This window comes from Sus scrofa, chromosome 13, assembly GCF_054392235.1.
Source record: "Sus scrofa isolate SSC_HxYL_T2T_F1_AM1 chromosome 13, Sscrofa_HxYL_maternal_Yorkshire_Landrace_v2.0, whole genome shotgun sequence".
Taxonomy (NCBI): domain Eukaryota; kingdom Metazoa; phylum Chordata; class Mammalia; order Artiodactyla; family Suidae; genus Sus; species Sus scrofa.
The window spans coordinates 36,274,790-36,290,666 of NC_139395.1; the positions used below are offsets into that span (position 1 = coordinate 36,274,790).

At 41.5% G+C, this 15,877-nt stretch overlaps 1 protein-coding gene across 11 annotated transcripts in view; it reads left to right on the forward strand.

Annotated features, from left to right (window-relative positions):
• The window catches only part of STAC (SH3 and cysteine rich domain), a 337,228-nt gene extending 322,433 nt beyond the window's left edge, over window positions 1–14,795 (forward strand). For 6 of the 11 annotated variants that reach the window (XM_084987799.1, XM_084987796.1, XM_084987797.1 and 3 more), the window contains 3 exons: window positions 3,479–3,530; window positions 3,625–3,762; window positions 13,008–14,795. In XM_084987799.1, the coding sequence (XP_084843925.1) occupies window positions 3,479–3,530; window positions 3,625–3,762; window positions 13,008–13,106 (289 nt within the window). In that variant the 3' untranslated portion in view covers window positions 13,107–14,795. The remainder of the gene's footprint in view (window positions 1–3,478; window positions 3,531–3,624; window positions 3,763–13,007) is intronic. The other 5 variants (XM_084987800.1, XM_084987801.1, XM_084987802.1 and 2 more) reach the window with 1 other exon arrangement.
• The last annotated feature ends 1,082 nt before the right edge of the window (window positions 14,796–15,877 follow it).

Consider the following 15,877-nt stretch of genomic DNA (forward strand, 5'->3'; position numbering starts at 1 on the left):
AAGGAATGTCCACCTCTGGGCCTGGTAAAGACTGTATCTCTCTCTAAGCATAAAAATAGAAGTTGGGGAGTTCCCGTCGTGGCGCAGTGGTTAATGAATCTGACTAGGAACCATGAGGTTGCGGGTTCGATCCCTGGCCTTGCTCAGTGGGTTTACGATCTGGCGTTGCCGTGAGCTGTGGTGTAGGTCGCAGACGAGGCTCGGATCCTGTGGTTCCTAGTTGGCTCTGGTTTAGGCCGGTGGCTACAGCTCTGATTAAACCCCTAGCCTGGGAACTTCCACATGCCACCTGAGTGACCCTAGAAAAGGCAAAAAGACCAAAAAAAAAAAGTTGGATTCAGGCAGCACTGTTTCACACCTTTAAGAAAAAGTACTTTTCCAAATCTTCAGCTTGATTCCCTACTTATAATTTCTACCAAACCATCAGCAAAGCCATTGTAGTTGATACTAACACATGGTTTCTTAGGTTACTAGGTTAAATAAAATCTGCTGGAGCTGGAAAGATTTTTCTACATCAGCTTTCATCCTTGCTGCTTAATTAAATCCCTCACCTGGGAAAAAAGTGATTTTTAGCCTTCTCGCTTTCTGTGGCATCAGCATGAAACTGTGACTGTTAAAATACCAAAATGCCAGTTGTGTTTAATGCCTCAGGTGCAACAAGCCTGTTATATTTGGAATCCCCTACAAAGATAGATATTAACCGAGAATTGAAAATGACAGCAGAGGAGATTGAACCAGAATAGCAAAATGAGCACACAAATCTACTTTCCTGCTTGCTTCAATCCCTTAAAATGTCAAAAAATATATGTTTTAAGAATACATCCATAATAGTACTAGAAAATAAATAATACTATCAGAGACCCACAAATCTTAGGAATTTCTTGGGAGGCTACAGCAAGTAGAGAACAAAGATGACCAGAGACCAAAGAATACTTGGGAAAAAACAATTTGAAATATACGAGCACATTCAAAGAGACGCTAAACTCACACCAAGTTCATTAAAGAACATGAACTCATGTCAGCTGAATTGCATTAATGGTCCCAATTCTTTACCATCCCTGTATATCCATGCCCTTTGCAGTGAGATTTAGCAATTCCTCTGACCACAGAGTTGCTTTCCCCAATAAAGTGAGGCAGAAATGATAATGTGCCAGTTCTGAGCCTAGACCTTAGAGGCCTTATGTGTTTTGCTTGTTTCCATTTGCTGCCCTGGCAGTCAGGAATGTCCAAGTTGGCCTTTTGGAGTATGAGAAACATGGAATACGGCAAAAATCACTTCAGTTATCCCAGCTAACAGCCAGTAGCATCCAAGACTGTCAGTGAGACTGTGAGGTTTGGGGCTTTTTGTTACACAGCATTATCACAGCAACTGTGTTCATAATACCATGTTACTACTTAGAATGAGCAATAGGCAGCAATGGCATTTGACTCTAGAATTAAATTATTACCTGTACTCTAAAGAAAGGGAAACTGCCCAAGGAGGGTACCTGTGTGGCCCCATAATGGAGAAAGAAAGAAAATTCTGGACCTCCAGAGCTTTTACAGAGAGGGAGGGAAAGAAAAGGCAGCTCTATTTAGAGGAACATAAACTAATCTTCTCCCTTCCTAGGGTTAAGAAACCTGCCCTTGTTTTAGCCATTGAGGTGATAGTAGGAGGCCCCAGATTGCTTGTCTGCTATATTTTCAAGTATCCAAAGATGAGATGCATCAATTGACACACATTGCTCTTTTAAACAGTGCCTGAAATTAGCCCTTACACACTGCAGATACGATGTATGTGAGAAACTTGTCCAACTATTTATACCCTCTGATTTCAGTCATGAATATGGAGAAACACAGGTGTTGGAGAAAAATCCCTTGACATAATGAAGGAGAAGAAATAAGATAAAAAGTAGACTAATCCTAGAGGAAACAAATTATTCAGTAAAGGGAGGAAATATTGTTTTAAATGTATAATATTATCCTCAGAAATATCCATCATAATAGTTCATAACATAAAGTAACAAATGTGAAAAGGAAACTTTGAGAAAATAATAAAGAACTCTTGGAAATTAATTGTTTTCCTAAAATTCTCAGTATCACAGTAAATAATATAAGAGACAAGCCCAAACACATAATAAGCAACCAGGAAGATTAAATTGAGCAAAATTTTAGAACATAGAGATTTCTTTAAAAGATATAGGGAATGTGTAAGAAAGACAAAAGATATGGATGATTGATGCAGAAGGTCCAATATGTGTTGACTAGAAATTCCAGGAAGAAAGAAGAAAGAAAATGAATGGGAGAAAACAGTGAAAAAAAATTGTAGATAAGATTTTCCCAAGTTGAAAAATGAGTCTTATTGTAAAAGCACTATGTGGTGCTGAGGTGAAGGAATTAAAAGACACATTCATGCATTCACACACTCATGTGGATGTGAAATTTAAATAAGAAATGGCAAATAACCACCATATCAACAATACCAATAGCAAAAAGAAAAAAAAAAAACTCTTCAGTTAAACCCAAATAATTCTTTTTTTCTTTTTTTTTTGGCCACGCCCATGGCATGTGGGAAGTTCCTGGGCCAGGAATTGAACCCACCCACGCCCAGCTGTAACCAGAGCCACAGCAGTGACAACGCTAGATCCTTAACCCGCTGAATCACAAGGGAACTAAACCCAAGTAATTCTTGATGGAGAATGTAACAGACACACACACAAATTTAAAACAAAATTCCAAATTATACCAACGTAAAAGGTGGTAGACGAGGGAAATAGAACTAAGTAAAAGTGGTTTCAAGAAGGTACTGAGGAGTTTTCATCGTGGCTCAGCAGTTAACAAATCTGACTAACATCCATGAGGACTCGGATTCGATTCCTGGCCTTGCTCAATAAGTTAAGGATCTGGCATTGCCATGAGCTCTGATGTAGGTGGCCGATGTGGCTTAGATTGTGTTGCTGTGGCTGTAGTGTAGTCCAGCAGCTACAGCCCTGATTCGACCCCTAACCTGGGAACCTCCAAAATAAAAAAACAAACCAAAGAAAACAAAACAAAAAAGGTATTAAGAAGGCGTTCCCATTGTGGCTCAGTGGTAACGAACTGGACTAGTATCCATAAGGATGCAGGTTCACTCCCTGACCCTGCTCAGTGGGTTAAGGATCCAGCAATGCCATGAGCTGTGGTGTAGGTTGCAGACATGGCTCTGATTCAACCCCTAGCCTGGGGGCTTCCATATGCAGCGGGTATGGCCCTGAAAAGAACAAAAAAAGCCAAAAGTTATTTTTTTAAATATAGCACAGAAATTACACTTGCTTTCAGGATCTAAGAAAACTATTTACATGGGTGAGAAGAACAGGTAAAAAGCATGTTTATTTTCATTCTCTTTATTTTAGGATTATTTGTATAAATGAAATACTACCATTTCTGACTTTAAAAGTACCATCTTTCTCTCTTTTCTGCCCTCTGTTTCCCCACTCAACTCATTCATTCTTCATTTTAGGCCTGGGGACATGATAACTCTTCTAGAGGACTCCAATGAAGACTGGTGGAAAGTAAGTATTTCTTTTTCTTTATGAAAAATCATTTGGTAACTATAATTACAACAAATGCTACAATTGTGGATGCATGCCTCCTTTTTCCTTTCAGGGGAAAATTCAAGACAGGATTGGCTTCTTTCCAGCCAACTTTGTTCAGAGAGTACAACAAAATGAGAAGATTTTTAGATGTGTTAGAACCTTCATTGGGTGTAAGGAACAGGGGCAGATAACACTGAAAGAGAATCAGGTGAGTAAAGCACACGAATGCACACCAAGTACGACCAAAATAGAGTAACAGTCATTTTGACAAATAGAAATACATACAAGTCAGAATGAGTGGAGTCAGTGAAGTCCCTGATGGTGCAGCAGGTTAAGAATCTGACATTGTCATGGTAGGGGCCCCAAGTCACTGCCGTGGTGCCGGCTCAATTCTTAGCCCAGGAACTTCCACATGCCATAGGTGCAGTCCTCCCCCCCCCAAAAAAAAAAAAAGCTAATGAGTGGAGTTATGGTCAAAGCATTCACCCTGAGGAAAGATATTCTTAGTCCAGTGTTAGCGTAGAGGATCTAAACATACAAAACCAAAATGTTAGGAAGCTCATTTGTCTCCCCTGGGAACCATATATATTATTAGTATTTATAAAACTTATATACCTACATTTTATTTGAAATCCTACATATGCCCTATAAATATGGAAACAAAGGCTCATAGAGGAGAGGTGCCTTCCTCAAAGGGGCAGAAACTTATTAAGTGGACAGGCTAGAACTTAAATATAGGTCTTTGCTTTCCACTGAGCTGTGTGCCCTGGAAATGCAGAACAAACTTTGAAAGTACAGTACAAGTGTCCTAAGACCAGATGGCCCCTTGGAAACAAGTTCTTGCTCATATAGGCGCCCTAGAGTCATTCTTGATTCCAGGCAATGGAATCACCCTCATCAGACTGAAACCCCCGTTTCTAATGCCATGCATACCCCAAAGCAAATGGACCCATTTCCCAGCTGGGTTCCATGCCAGTGCTTTAGACTTCTTCAAGTTTACCCAACTGTAAAGTCGGAATGAGTGGAGTCAGTTCCAAAAATTTGGGAAGTCTTTTTTTTTTTTTTTCCTTTTTTTTTTTCCTTTTTTTTTTTCCTTTTTTTTTTTTTTTTTTTTTTTTTTTATTTAAAGGCTTCATCCTTGGCATATGAAAGGGTCCCAAGCTAGGGGTCAAATCAGAGCTACAGCTGCCAGCCTACACCACAGCCACAGCAACTCAGGATCTGCCTCTGCAACATCCACCACAGCTCAAGGCACGGATCCTTAACCCACTGAGCAAAGCCAGGGATCAAACCTGCAACCTCATGGTTACTGGTCGATTTTGTTTCTGCTGAGCCACGACAGGACTCCTTGGGAAGTCTTTTGAATGAAATGTTCGTCCTTACTTACAAAGTGTTACTACATCATTTTGTTAATGTGTTTGATTTTTTTTCTCAGAATAATCTTGTGCTTCCCCATTTTAAATGAAACATTGTTTTATATTATTAAAATACAAATCAGTGAAACCAGAAGGCAAGTTAAAATTTGCTCAAGTTGATCAATTTCTAGAAACAGAACAGCCATTCAATGACTTCTATCAATCCCTTGGCCGTATTCCCCCAAAAGTATTCTCTGGGAATAGGTTCATACCTACGTTCTCCACTTTCATGGCTACACTGACAACCTGCCAGTGTGGAGATGAAACAAACAAGCTGGCCTCTTTAATTAGACACGTTCAAGACACAGCACAGCATTTCAGCCTGGACCTGGAACCACCTGGATCTGCCCATGATTCTTTAGGAAAGCAGTATAACCTGTGATATTAGTCTAGCCTGGTATTTCTAAGGTGTGGTCTTTATGCCACCTGAATCAGAATTATCCGGGAGCTCGTTGAAAATGCAGATTTCTGATTCCCTACTCCAAACCTGCTGAAGCAGAAATGTTCAGGATAAAGGGTAAAATCATTCTTTTTACAGACTTCCCAGGTGTTCCAATCAAAGCCAAAATTTAAGAATGACCTTCATCTCCATCTCTCACTTTTATGTCCCATAGTAGTTCTGTAACAACTGAAGGCATTTTTATCTCCCATTACATGTGGGTCAACAAAAGGCACTGAGGTCTCTTTATTCCTGCACAGTTCTCTATCCTCAGTCTCTGTTGTCACTGTGGCAACCAATTTTTGGAAAAAAAATCAGCCCTCTGCAAGACAATTTACGATTTAAAAATCTGTCATTGAGGAGTTCCCATCGCGGCTCAGCGGAAACAAATCTGATTAGCATCCTTGAGGATGCAGGTTCAATCATTGGCCTTGCTCAGTGGGTTAAGGATCCAGCATTGCCATGAGCTGTAGTGTAGGTCACAGACATGGCTCCAATCCCAAGTAGCTGTGGCTGTGGCGTAGGCCAGCAGCTACTAGCTCCGATTCGACCCTCTTCCATGAGAACCTCCATATGCATGGGTATGGCCCTAAAAAGACAAAAAAATAAAAATAAAAAAAATTTTTAAATAAAAATCTGTCACTGAGAATTTTTTTTTCATTTTTCTCCACTTTCATGTCTTATTTTAGGTGTAAAAGTTCAAAACATACGTGTTGATTTAGGATAGTCCAATATAGTAGCAAAAGCAGATTCTACCAGTATCATAAAGAAATGGATCTATATCCTCTGTGATTTTGGCAGAGTCATCTCTGGATGTCAACCTTCTCATCTGTAAAATTAGCAGAGGCATCTACCTCTTGATGTGAAGGTGAGGGTTAAATGTATCATGTGTGTAAAGCACAGAGCCCGACCTCCATGGGTGCTGAGCAAGGTCATTACCCTTGCTGCCAACATCATTCAGAGAAAAGCCTAAATGGGGAAGTCATCTACCGTAGCCAGTGCCACCTAAAATTTCTTAGTAAACATCAGAGAATAACCAGCATGATATTTATAACTCTAAAAATGTAAAGAGACAACTGGTTATGAGCAGGGAAATAGAAAAAAAAATTTGATTCTGAAAACAAATGCAATATATCTCTTCGATTAAATCACATTTCTGCCTCTGGGGTTAATTTTTCACCATTATAACCTTGTTTTTTCACAGAACTCTTGCTGCACATAGAATTAAGTTATCCTTTTTTGTGAACACATCTGTGCATTGACACAAGTGTATGTTTTCTTTTCTTTTTTTTTTTTTTTTTTTCAGGGCTACATATGGAAGTTCCCAGGCTAGGGACTATGAGCTACACCCCAGCTCACCCGGCAACGCCACTAAGCGGGGCCAGGGATCAAACCTGAAACCTCATGGATATTAGTTGGGTTCATTACTTCTGAGCCACAACAGGAACTCCTGTTTTCTTCATTTTCGAAATTTAAACACTACACTTATTAAATTGACTTAAACACTATAAAAGTAATTTTTTAAATATCCCATAGTTCTGACATCCCCATAGAAATATTTTAATTGATTATTTATATTCCATAAAAGCTTTAAAGGAAAGTAGATAAATCATTTTTAGATTACAAAACTAAAATGTATTTATTGTGGAGAAAATTTGAAAAATACCCCCAAAAGTTATAAAGCAGAAAAAAAGATCATAGGTAGTTCAACCTCACATGATTATCAACATAAATATTTTTGTTATTTCCCACTGAACTTTGCTTCAAATTCACATTTTGATATCACAGTCTATTTAGTTTCTCAACTATTTTTTTAACTTAGTCATTAAATGTTTATCAAAACACAGGTTTTAACAGTTGTATAAAATATCTTTATATAGATTAGAGGTTGGGAAGCTATAACCCAATGGTCAATATGACCCTGTTTTTTATTTATTTTATTTTATTTCATTTTAATTTTTGCTTTTTTAGGGCCACACCCAGGGCACATGGAAGTTCCCGGGATAGGGGTCGAATCAGAGCTACAGCTGCCGGCCTACACCACAGCAACTTGAGATCTGAGCCTCATCTGCGACCTATGCCACAGCTATGGCAACGCTAGATTCTTAAGCCACTGAGCGAGGCCCAGGAGTGAATCCGCATCCTCAGGGATACTAGTCAGGTTCGTTACCGCTGAGCTATGATGGGAACTCCCATGGCCCCTGTTTTTTTAAAGAAATATTATTAGAACCTTGCTGCACTCATTCAGCTATGCATTGTCTGTGGCTGCTTTCCTGCTGCAACAGCTGAGTTGAGTCGTTGGAATTGAGACCACATGACCTGCAAAGCCTAAAATATTTACTGTTTAGTCCTTTACAGAAGAGTTTGCCAGCCTCTAGTCTAGATAGACAAGAATGTATTTAAGTAATTCCTCTGTTATCGGATGCTTAGAGCTTTTTCAAAACTATTACTGACAACTGTAATGATCACCTCTAAACCTAAATTTTTTCCCATAACTCTGATTATTTCTTTAGGATATGCTTTAGAATTTAGGAAGGAAACAGATAAACAGTTTTTACTCTTCTTCGTACATACTGCCAAACTGCCTCCAAAAAGTCTGTGCCAATTCACACCCACTTCAGCTGCAGTGAGAATGTTCAGAAAACCACATCCTTGCCAGAACTAAACATTACTATTTTTGATATCTGTCATTTCAACAATGTTAATCCTTATTTTATGGATGGTTAGGAAGGTTGAAATTGTATCACATATGTATCGGGCATTTGTGTTTCTTTTACGAATAATCTGTTTATGTACTTTCTTATTTTCTTACACTACTGAAAAATATTTTTAAAATACACTTGGTCTATTACATGTGGCCAATGTTTTCCCTAGTTATTTCTTTTGATCTTAATGCTTCTTCCTTCAGAAACTTAATAATTCTTTAGTTGGGAGTTAGTGTCATGGAGCAGTGGAAATGAATCTGACTAGGAACCATGAGGTTTCACGTTCAATCCCTGGCCTTGCTCAGTGGGTTAAGGATCCGGCATTGCCGTGAGCTGTGGTGTAGGTCGAAGACGTGGCTCAGATCCCACATTGCTATGGCTCTGGTGTAGGCCAGCAGCTGCAGCTCCAATTAGACCCCAGCCTGGGAACCTCCATATGCCGAGGGTGTGGCCCTAAAAAGACAAAAGACAAAAAAAAGAAAAAAAAAGATAATAATTCTTTAGTTGAATCATCTCATTTTACCATAGTTCCTTCATAGTTTTAATCTCTTTATTGCTTCCCACTTTATCACTCCACTTTTTCCTAAGAAACTGTTTCAAGGTAGTCCCTGCTTTAATTTTCTGAAGTTTCGGTTCAGTCTTTCATCGTTTCTAACATTCACCTTAATTTAATGTTTATTTCCTTGTAGTGTTTTCTTCTCAATCAGCCCCCTTCCCTCTGCAGCGTTTTGTCTTGTTTTGTTTTGTTTTGTTTTTGACATCTCATTGCATTATCCCTTCACTTCAAGACATTCTCTCTTAAAACAGCAAGACCAATTTTTCCTTCAACCTACTGCATCCAACATGTCTAAAAGAAGAACTTTCAGATATATACATATTTCCTGCAATATTTGTTAAAGCTTTATAGTACCAGTCTTGATCCTTTCATCCGTGGAAGGCAGTGTAACAACCTTACCCAACGATGGTTAAGTTAAGGACCTTGAGATGTAGGTTATCCAGGTAAACGTGATGTCATCACAGGGGTCCTTATAAGAGGCAGACTGGAGGATCAGAGTCAGAAAAGGAGATGTGACAGTGAAAGTAGGAAGAGAGAGAGAAAGAAAAAGAGGGCTTTGAAGATGTGTGCTGCTAGCTTGAAGAAGAGGGAAAGGCATGTGAGCCAAGGAAAGCAGTTGGCCTCTAGAAGTCTCTTAGCTTCCAGAAGGAGAACAGCCCTACTGACACCCCGATTTTAGGACTCTTTTCTCCAGAACTGCAAGATAATAAATTTGTGTTGTTTTAAGCTACCAACTTTGTGGTAATTTTGTTACAGCAAAAGCAAATTTGCAGCTGTGATTATGTCGCAGGTTATGGGCCCTGTGACAGAGGGATAGCCTGGATTGCCTAAATTGGCCAATTCTAATCACCTGAGCTCTTAAAAATGGTGAAATGTAGCTGGCTAGAGACAGAGATGCAACAGAAGAGGACAGAGAGGGACGAGGCAGAAGGGTAGGTCAGAAAGAGATTAAGTGTGAGAAGGACTCAACCCATCCTTGCTGAATTTGAAGCTTTAGGAAGGGGCCACAAGTCAGGGTATGCAGCTTGCCTCTAGAAGCTGAGAATAACCCTAAGCTGACAGCCAGCAAGGAAACAGGGACCTCAGTCCTTCAACTACAAGTAACTGAATTTGACAGCAACCTAAATGAGCCTGGATTGGATTCTCTCCTTGAGAAACAGAAGAGGAAGAAAGGAATAGGACCCTACTGACTCCTTGATAGTGGCCTCGTGAAACCCAGAGCAGAGCGAACTGGCCAAGCCCACCAGACGGAGGACTTAACAGAACTGTGATATAATAGTGTTGCTAAAAGCCACTAAGTTTGTGGTTATTAATTTTCTTTCTTTTTTTTTTTTTTTTTTTTTTTTTTGTCTTTTTGCTATTTCTTTGGTCCGCTCCCGAGGCATATGGAGGTTCCCAGGCTAGGGGTTGAATCGGAGCTGCAGCCACCGGCCTACGCCAGAGCCACAGCAACGCAGGATCCGAGCCGCGTCTGCAACCTACACCACAGCTCACGGCAACGCCGGATCGTTAACCCACTGAGCAAGGGCAGGGACCGAACCCTCAACCTCATGATTCCTAGTCAGATTCGTTAACCACTGCGCCACGACAAGAACTCCTGGTTATTAATTTTCTATAACAACAATAGTGAACTAATACTTATCAAGTCACAAAACTCCAATTGAGGTAACCTCAAAAGATATATTTTACTCATACAGTAAGAGGTCTGGATACAGAGCAGTTCTTTGGATACAGGGCAGTTCTTAGATTTGTAATTTGGCTTGATCCCATGATTTCAGGGACCTGCGTCTCTCCCTCCCTCCATTCTGCTATCCTTGAAATGCCAGCCACCTCCCCTAGTCGTCACAGATGACCTCAGCCACTCCAAGAATCCTTGCCAGAAGAAGATTTTCTTCCTAGTGCATCTCTTTTAAGAGAAAAACAAACCTCCCCAGAATGTTCCTAGCAGATATTCCCTCCTGTTTCATTGGCTGGAACTCAGTCCCATAGTTCCATAGAAATCACCAAGGGAATAACTAGCAAGAAAGGTACAAACAGATTTGAACCAATTAGGATCTACCTGAGTCCCTCAGGGTAGGAATGGACAATGGAAAAAAAGTCAGGACTCTGCAGCATGGGAAGAGGGTAGTAATGATTGTTGATATCAACCAACGGCATCTGCCTCAAATAATTCACCAAAAGCAGTCGGTGCAGAGCTGTGGTTTCCCAACTGAATGGATCCATGTGGGCCTGGCTCAATGTCCAGTTGGGGGCTTACAGGTATATGCAGGTGATTATGGATGACTCCTTTACTAATTTATGGTATCTAAGAAGAATTTATCCAATATTGGTCTTCCAGGCTGAATCAGGACTTGCTTCTACTTCCATCATTTTTTCCCCATTGTTCTCAATTCCTGGAGTACATAAAAATCCTTCATGCAAGACCCCTGTCTCCATTCCCTTCCACTGTGTTTCATTTGCTGGAACCTCTCCTCCCAGAAGATACTTGTGTATATCCTGTGCCATCTCTAATTTGCCCCCTGCTTCCTATCATTTCCTCTTCTTGGAGGACCACAGTGTCCCAATAAATGTCAAGAGGCATTGATTGGGAGGAAGTGATGGGAAGGAAAAAGCATATGTTGGCTACATCAGAAAATAGAGCCCATAGTATAGAGAAAAGGCTTCCCAATTTTCTGCCCAGAGCAGATGCTAAATCTCTGAGACTGGAACAGACCATGGAGGAAGAATCACCTTTCAGGCTGGTAGACTTATCCTTGCTCCAGCTGCACAGCTTGCTTCAGTCATCAGTTGGGTTCAGTTCCAAAGGTCTTACAGAAATTTCAGCTACTAGAATGGCTGTCAGTCTGGGCATTCAGTAGTAGGACAACTCTGTATTTGCACAGGTATTCTGAGGGGAAGACTGAGTTCAAGCTGGTAGGCAGTAAATCTTTTTAAATGAAATGACTTTTCATTTTCTATACACGGTAGCACATTTAAGTTTTAAGAAGTATGGAGGCAACACAGGGGAAAACCTTAGAGAGTATTAGCATACATGCTTCCAGAAGTGTGTTGGACTGTAGGACTTTAGCCAAATAGGACCAAAATGGGACTGAGACAAGAGGGACACTTAACCAGCAGGTAGTAGATTTCTAACACATGAATGAAATACCAGTCCATTGTCTGTCCCAGTTTGTGTCTCAGGAGTCACAAATCAAGCTCTTTAAGTATCCTCATACTTCATAATAAAGCTCCTTGTTGTGTGTAAAAGAAGAGCCCACTCCTTTGGTTTCTGTTGGTATACTGCCTCTATGCCCTTCACTAGGTGGAAGCCCCCATCTTCCAGTTGCTGTGTCAACTACTCTTCTCCAGGATATCCCCTTTACAGAACAAGAACTGCCTCATCAGAGAGGTTATACCTCTTAGCCTCCAGATCAGCCAGTGGCCAGTGACTATTTAGTCCAGACCCCTTGCTTCAAATCCTATGATACAGTTAATGCTCTGGAGCTCACCATGGGATCAGGCCAAGATTCATCTCCAGCGGAGACCACATGCTTGCCTTGCTCCTTCTCTTGCCCCATCCTATTTCCCTCATGCCCCACCTCATAGAACACTCCTGTAGCAAGTCACTTGCACAGGGACTCCTGTCTCAGGCTCTGTCTTTAGGAAATAAACTTAAGACATAACCCACCACTCTTGGAAGCAGGTTGAGCAGGAGAAACTCACAGCACACTAACAGCTCTTCAAAACCTCATCTTATTTATAGCTTACTTTATATGCCCTTCAGTGGCCTGTATGTGGTAAATGACAAAGGTCTCCAGATGGATTTTTGTCCACCTCCTTTTTAAGTCCAGCGTAGACTTAATGGAATATACCAGATGTTAGTATCTATTTGCATGGGACCAGAAATGAAATAGCTTCCTTTGACCCTTCTGATATTGTATGTGTCCCTAAGCTTCCAGGCACATGGCAGAAGCCCTCTGAATGCTAGCCATTGTTTTGGATTTTAGAATAATGCATTGAGGACTCATCACATGCCACATGCTAGGCTCCATGATAAGCATTATCTCATTCTATTGTCCTAGGGACTCTTCACAGGGACACCGAATTCTCAGTCCCACTTTACGGATCTTCATTCATAAAGCTGAATCTCAGAAAATATTCCATGCCTGGGCCTTGTTCCACACCCAGGGTGCTACCTAACTTCTTATCACAGCTTTTTCTTACCAAGCCCCAATTTCCCTAAACCAATCCTTTTCCAATTTGGTGTTTTGCTGACCTCAGGCAGCAGTGATTCAAACCTCAGGTTCTAGCTTCTTTCCCATTGACAAGTTTCTTTTTTTTTTCCTTCCTTTCTTTCAGATCTGTGTGACTTCTGAAGAAGAACAAGATGGCTTTATCAGAGTCCTTAGTGGAAAGAAGAGAGGTCTCGTCCCCCTCAAGGTTCTAGAAAACATCTGATTGCTGGCCCCTCCTCTTTTTGAAGTCAGCAAGCTCTGCTGTGATTCCCCATCTCACACTGTGTTAACCCAGAGTTGCTGCCGTGCTGACTGGCCACCCAGGAAACAGTGAGGCAAGACTCAAGGATCTGAGACTGTGGAGCAAGAGGTACAAGGCAGAGGGCCAACTGCACAGCACATCCAGGCTGCCCAAGGTGAGGGTGAGGCTGAGAGAGTCGGCCAGCAGAGTCAAGTGCCACCGTACCCAGTGGGCAGTGAGCCCACCGTCCCTCAGGATGCAACTTCTTCCCTGTTCATGTGGTGTAAGTTAACTGGTTGGAGGGCGCTCCTGCTGGGATATGGCCCCAGTGTGACGTTCAGATCCGTGCAGCCAAGCGGGATTCTTGTTCTAGACCTTTGTCCCCAGTGCAGATCAATCAGCATCATCACACTTGACACCCCAGCAGTCTCTCTGCAGAATATCAGGAAGCCCTGCTTCCCAGCCCTCAGCATTCCAGTGCTCACCACGTGCTCCCCACATGCTCCCCTCACTTGGCAATCATGCTGTCTCTTCTGTCCTCCAATAAGTCCTGGGTGTGCATTAAATGTGAGAGCTAAGTTGATGTGGTACCAACTGCAAAGACCTAATCTGCCCAGAGATTGCTGTCAGGCTGTCCCTCCTGCTGCTCTAGTTGCTGATGAAGATGACAGCGGGATCTGAGGCACAGATACAGTGGGCCAAGATGGGGTGAGGTAGGGTCAAGAGCCCTTATTTTTTGATGATTATACAGCCTTTCCAGTTGTGAAGTCCTTTCCCCAAGGAGACGGAGCTGGGGAAGCAAATATGGCAGGAAGTCTCCAGGAGAACTTGATCTTTATGTTACATCCTCTGTATTGAGGTGGCCATTTTTCCTCCTGCCATCCTGTAGGACTCCCTTTTAGAGGTTGAGCCCACCTTGCAGGGAACCAGAAACATAGAAGAGAAGCAAAAACAGCATTTTAGGAGAAAAGTAGCCAAATTGGAATCCATTCTTCTTTAGGGCAGACTCTTATGCCCTAGCAGGTGTAAAATGGAAAAGAATTCTCAATGCTTCATCCCTCTGAAAGCAGAGAAACTCGGGGCCTATTTAGCATCAGCTAAAGGAATCTCTGTTACTCTGTATTGGTACTAATGTTTACAAGAATACAATATACTGTGATGCCTTCCTCCTCAAGCCTCTTCCTAGTATACGAACTTGCTTCCTATTAGTCATTAATACGGTTAAACTTCAATTCACAATGACCTTGGAATTAATGTCAGTTTGGTTTATTTTGTTACAGAGCAATAAAATCATTAGAACAATTGGTTTTTTAAAAAGACCTACATGGATGCATCCTGTGCATGTAAGGATTATTTCCCAAACCAAAGGATCATTCATCTCCATTTATTTATTTTTTTGTTGTTGTTGTTGTTACTGCTCAGTGTGAAGTCAGGAGCTGAGACAGGATGGCTGCTGGTTTCACAGTAGTTTGGATGCCTTACTCTCATTTTAAAGCCAGCATCCAGAATTTCCTCCCTCTCTGGTACAACAGGCAGAACTGAGTGTACAAGTTAAGATGGATTCTTTGATCAAGCATGGATGGTATGACTGCCGTTCCATAAAATGGAATGCCTCTAATTCAATATTCCATTTAATAAAGATAATACAGTGGCTGAAAGGAGTCTAGAAAACATGTGTCCTGATCTCTTCTTTCTCATAAAATATCCACTTAAACTTTGGGGTACAGTTGTGTCACATCCTGTGCACATTCAATTGCATTTTTAAAAAAAATCAGTTCGCCTTTTGAAGTTGAATAGAAGGAGGCTGTGGCAGCCAGCCTCCAAGGTGGTCTTCCAGTGATCCCTGCTTCCTGATACGCTTGCCTTTTGTAGCCCCCTCCCACACTGAGTCAGGGCTGGTCTTATGTGGCCATTAGAATACAGGGGAAGTGATACTGTGTAACATTCATGGCAAGGTCAGAAAAGCCCCTGAAGCTTCCTTCTTGATCTCTTGGAACCCTGAGCCACCAAAAAAGTTATCTACTCTGAGACCACAATGCTGGAGAGACCCAGTGAGAGACCACACACACATGACTGCACCCGACAACCAGACGTCGCAGAGCGGCAGTCATCTGGCTGAGCCCTGACCAAGTTAAAGATTTATGAGCAAGATAAATATGTTTTTTAAGTCACCAAGTTTTGGAGTGATTTGTTATACAAAAATAGCCAACTGGAAGAGGGCCTTTGTAATGTGAGCCAGCATTCAAAAGGAGAAAAAAAGACTTTCTGCACAACATGGCTCATAAGTTTTGCAAACATTATGGGTAGTTAACCCTCCAAATGCAAGATACCTAGTGTTCCTTAAAGATATGGACTCATCCAGATATCAGAGAAAAAGCAAGATGTTTCTGATGGCATAGATTGACGTGGATACTTATACACACACACACAAACACAAACACACACAGATTTTAGGAGCCATCGCTTTGCTTCTCCTCCTGCCTGGCTACAGAAATGGCAAGGACAAGGACTGCCATGACCTACCAAAGTCTCAAGGGCTTCCACAACTCAATGGCTGGAAGAAGGATCACAGTTTTGGAAGAGGGATGAGATGACAACCTCAGGAGACAGACCCCAGTGAGGAGACAGGGAAGGAGGGGAAAGTGTTAATATGAAGATGAAGAAAGGCCTTGACATTCTTCGCAGCATGAGGGGACATCCTTGGACCCTGTCACCTCCCACCACCTCCAACTAAGGGATGGCACATATCTAGC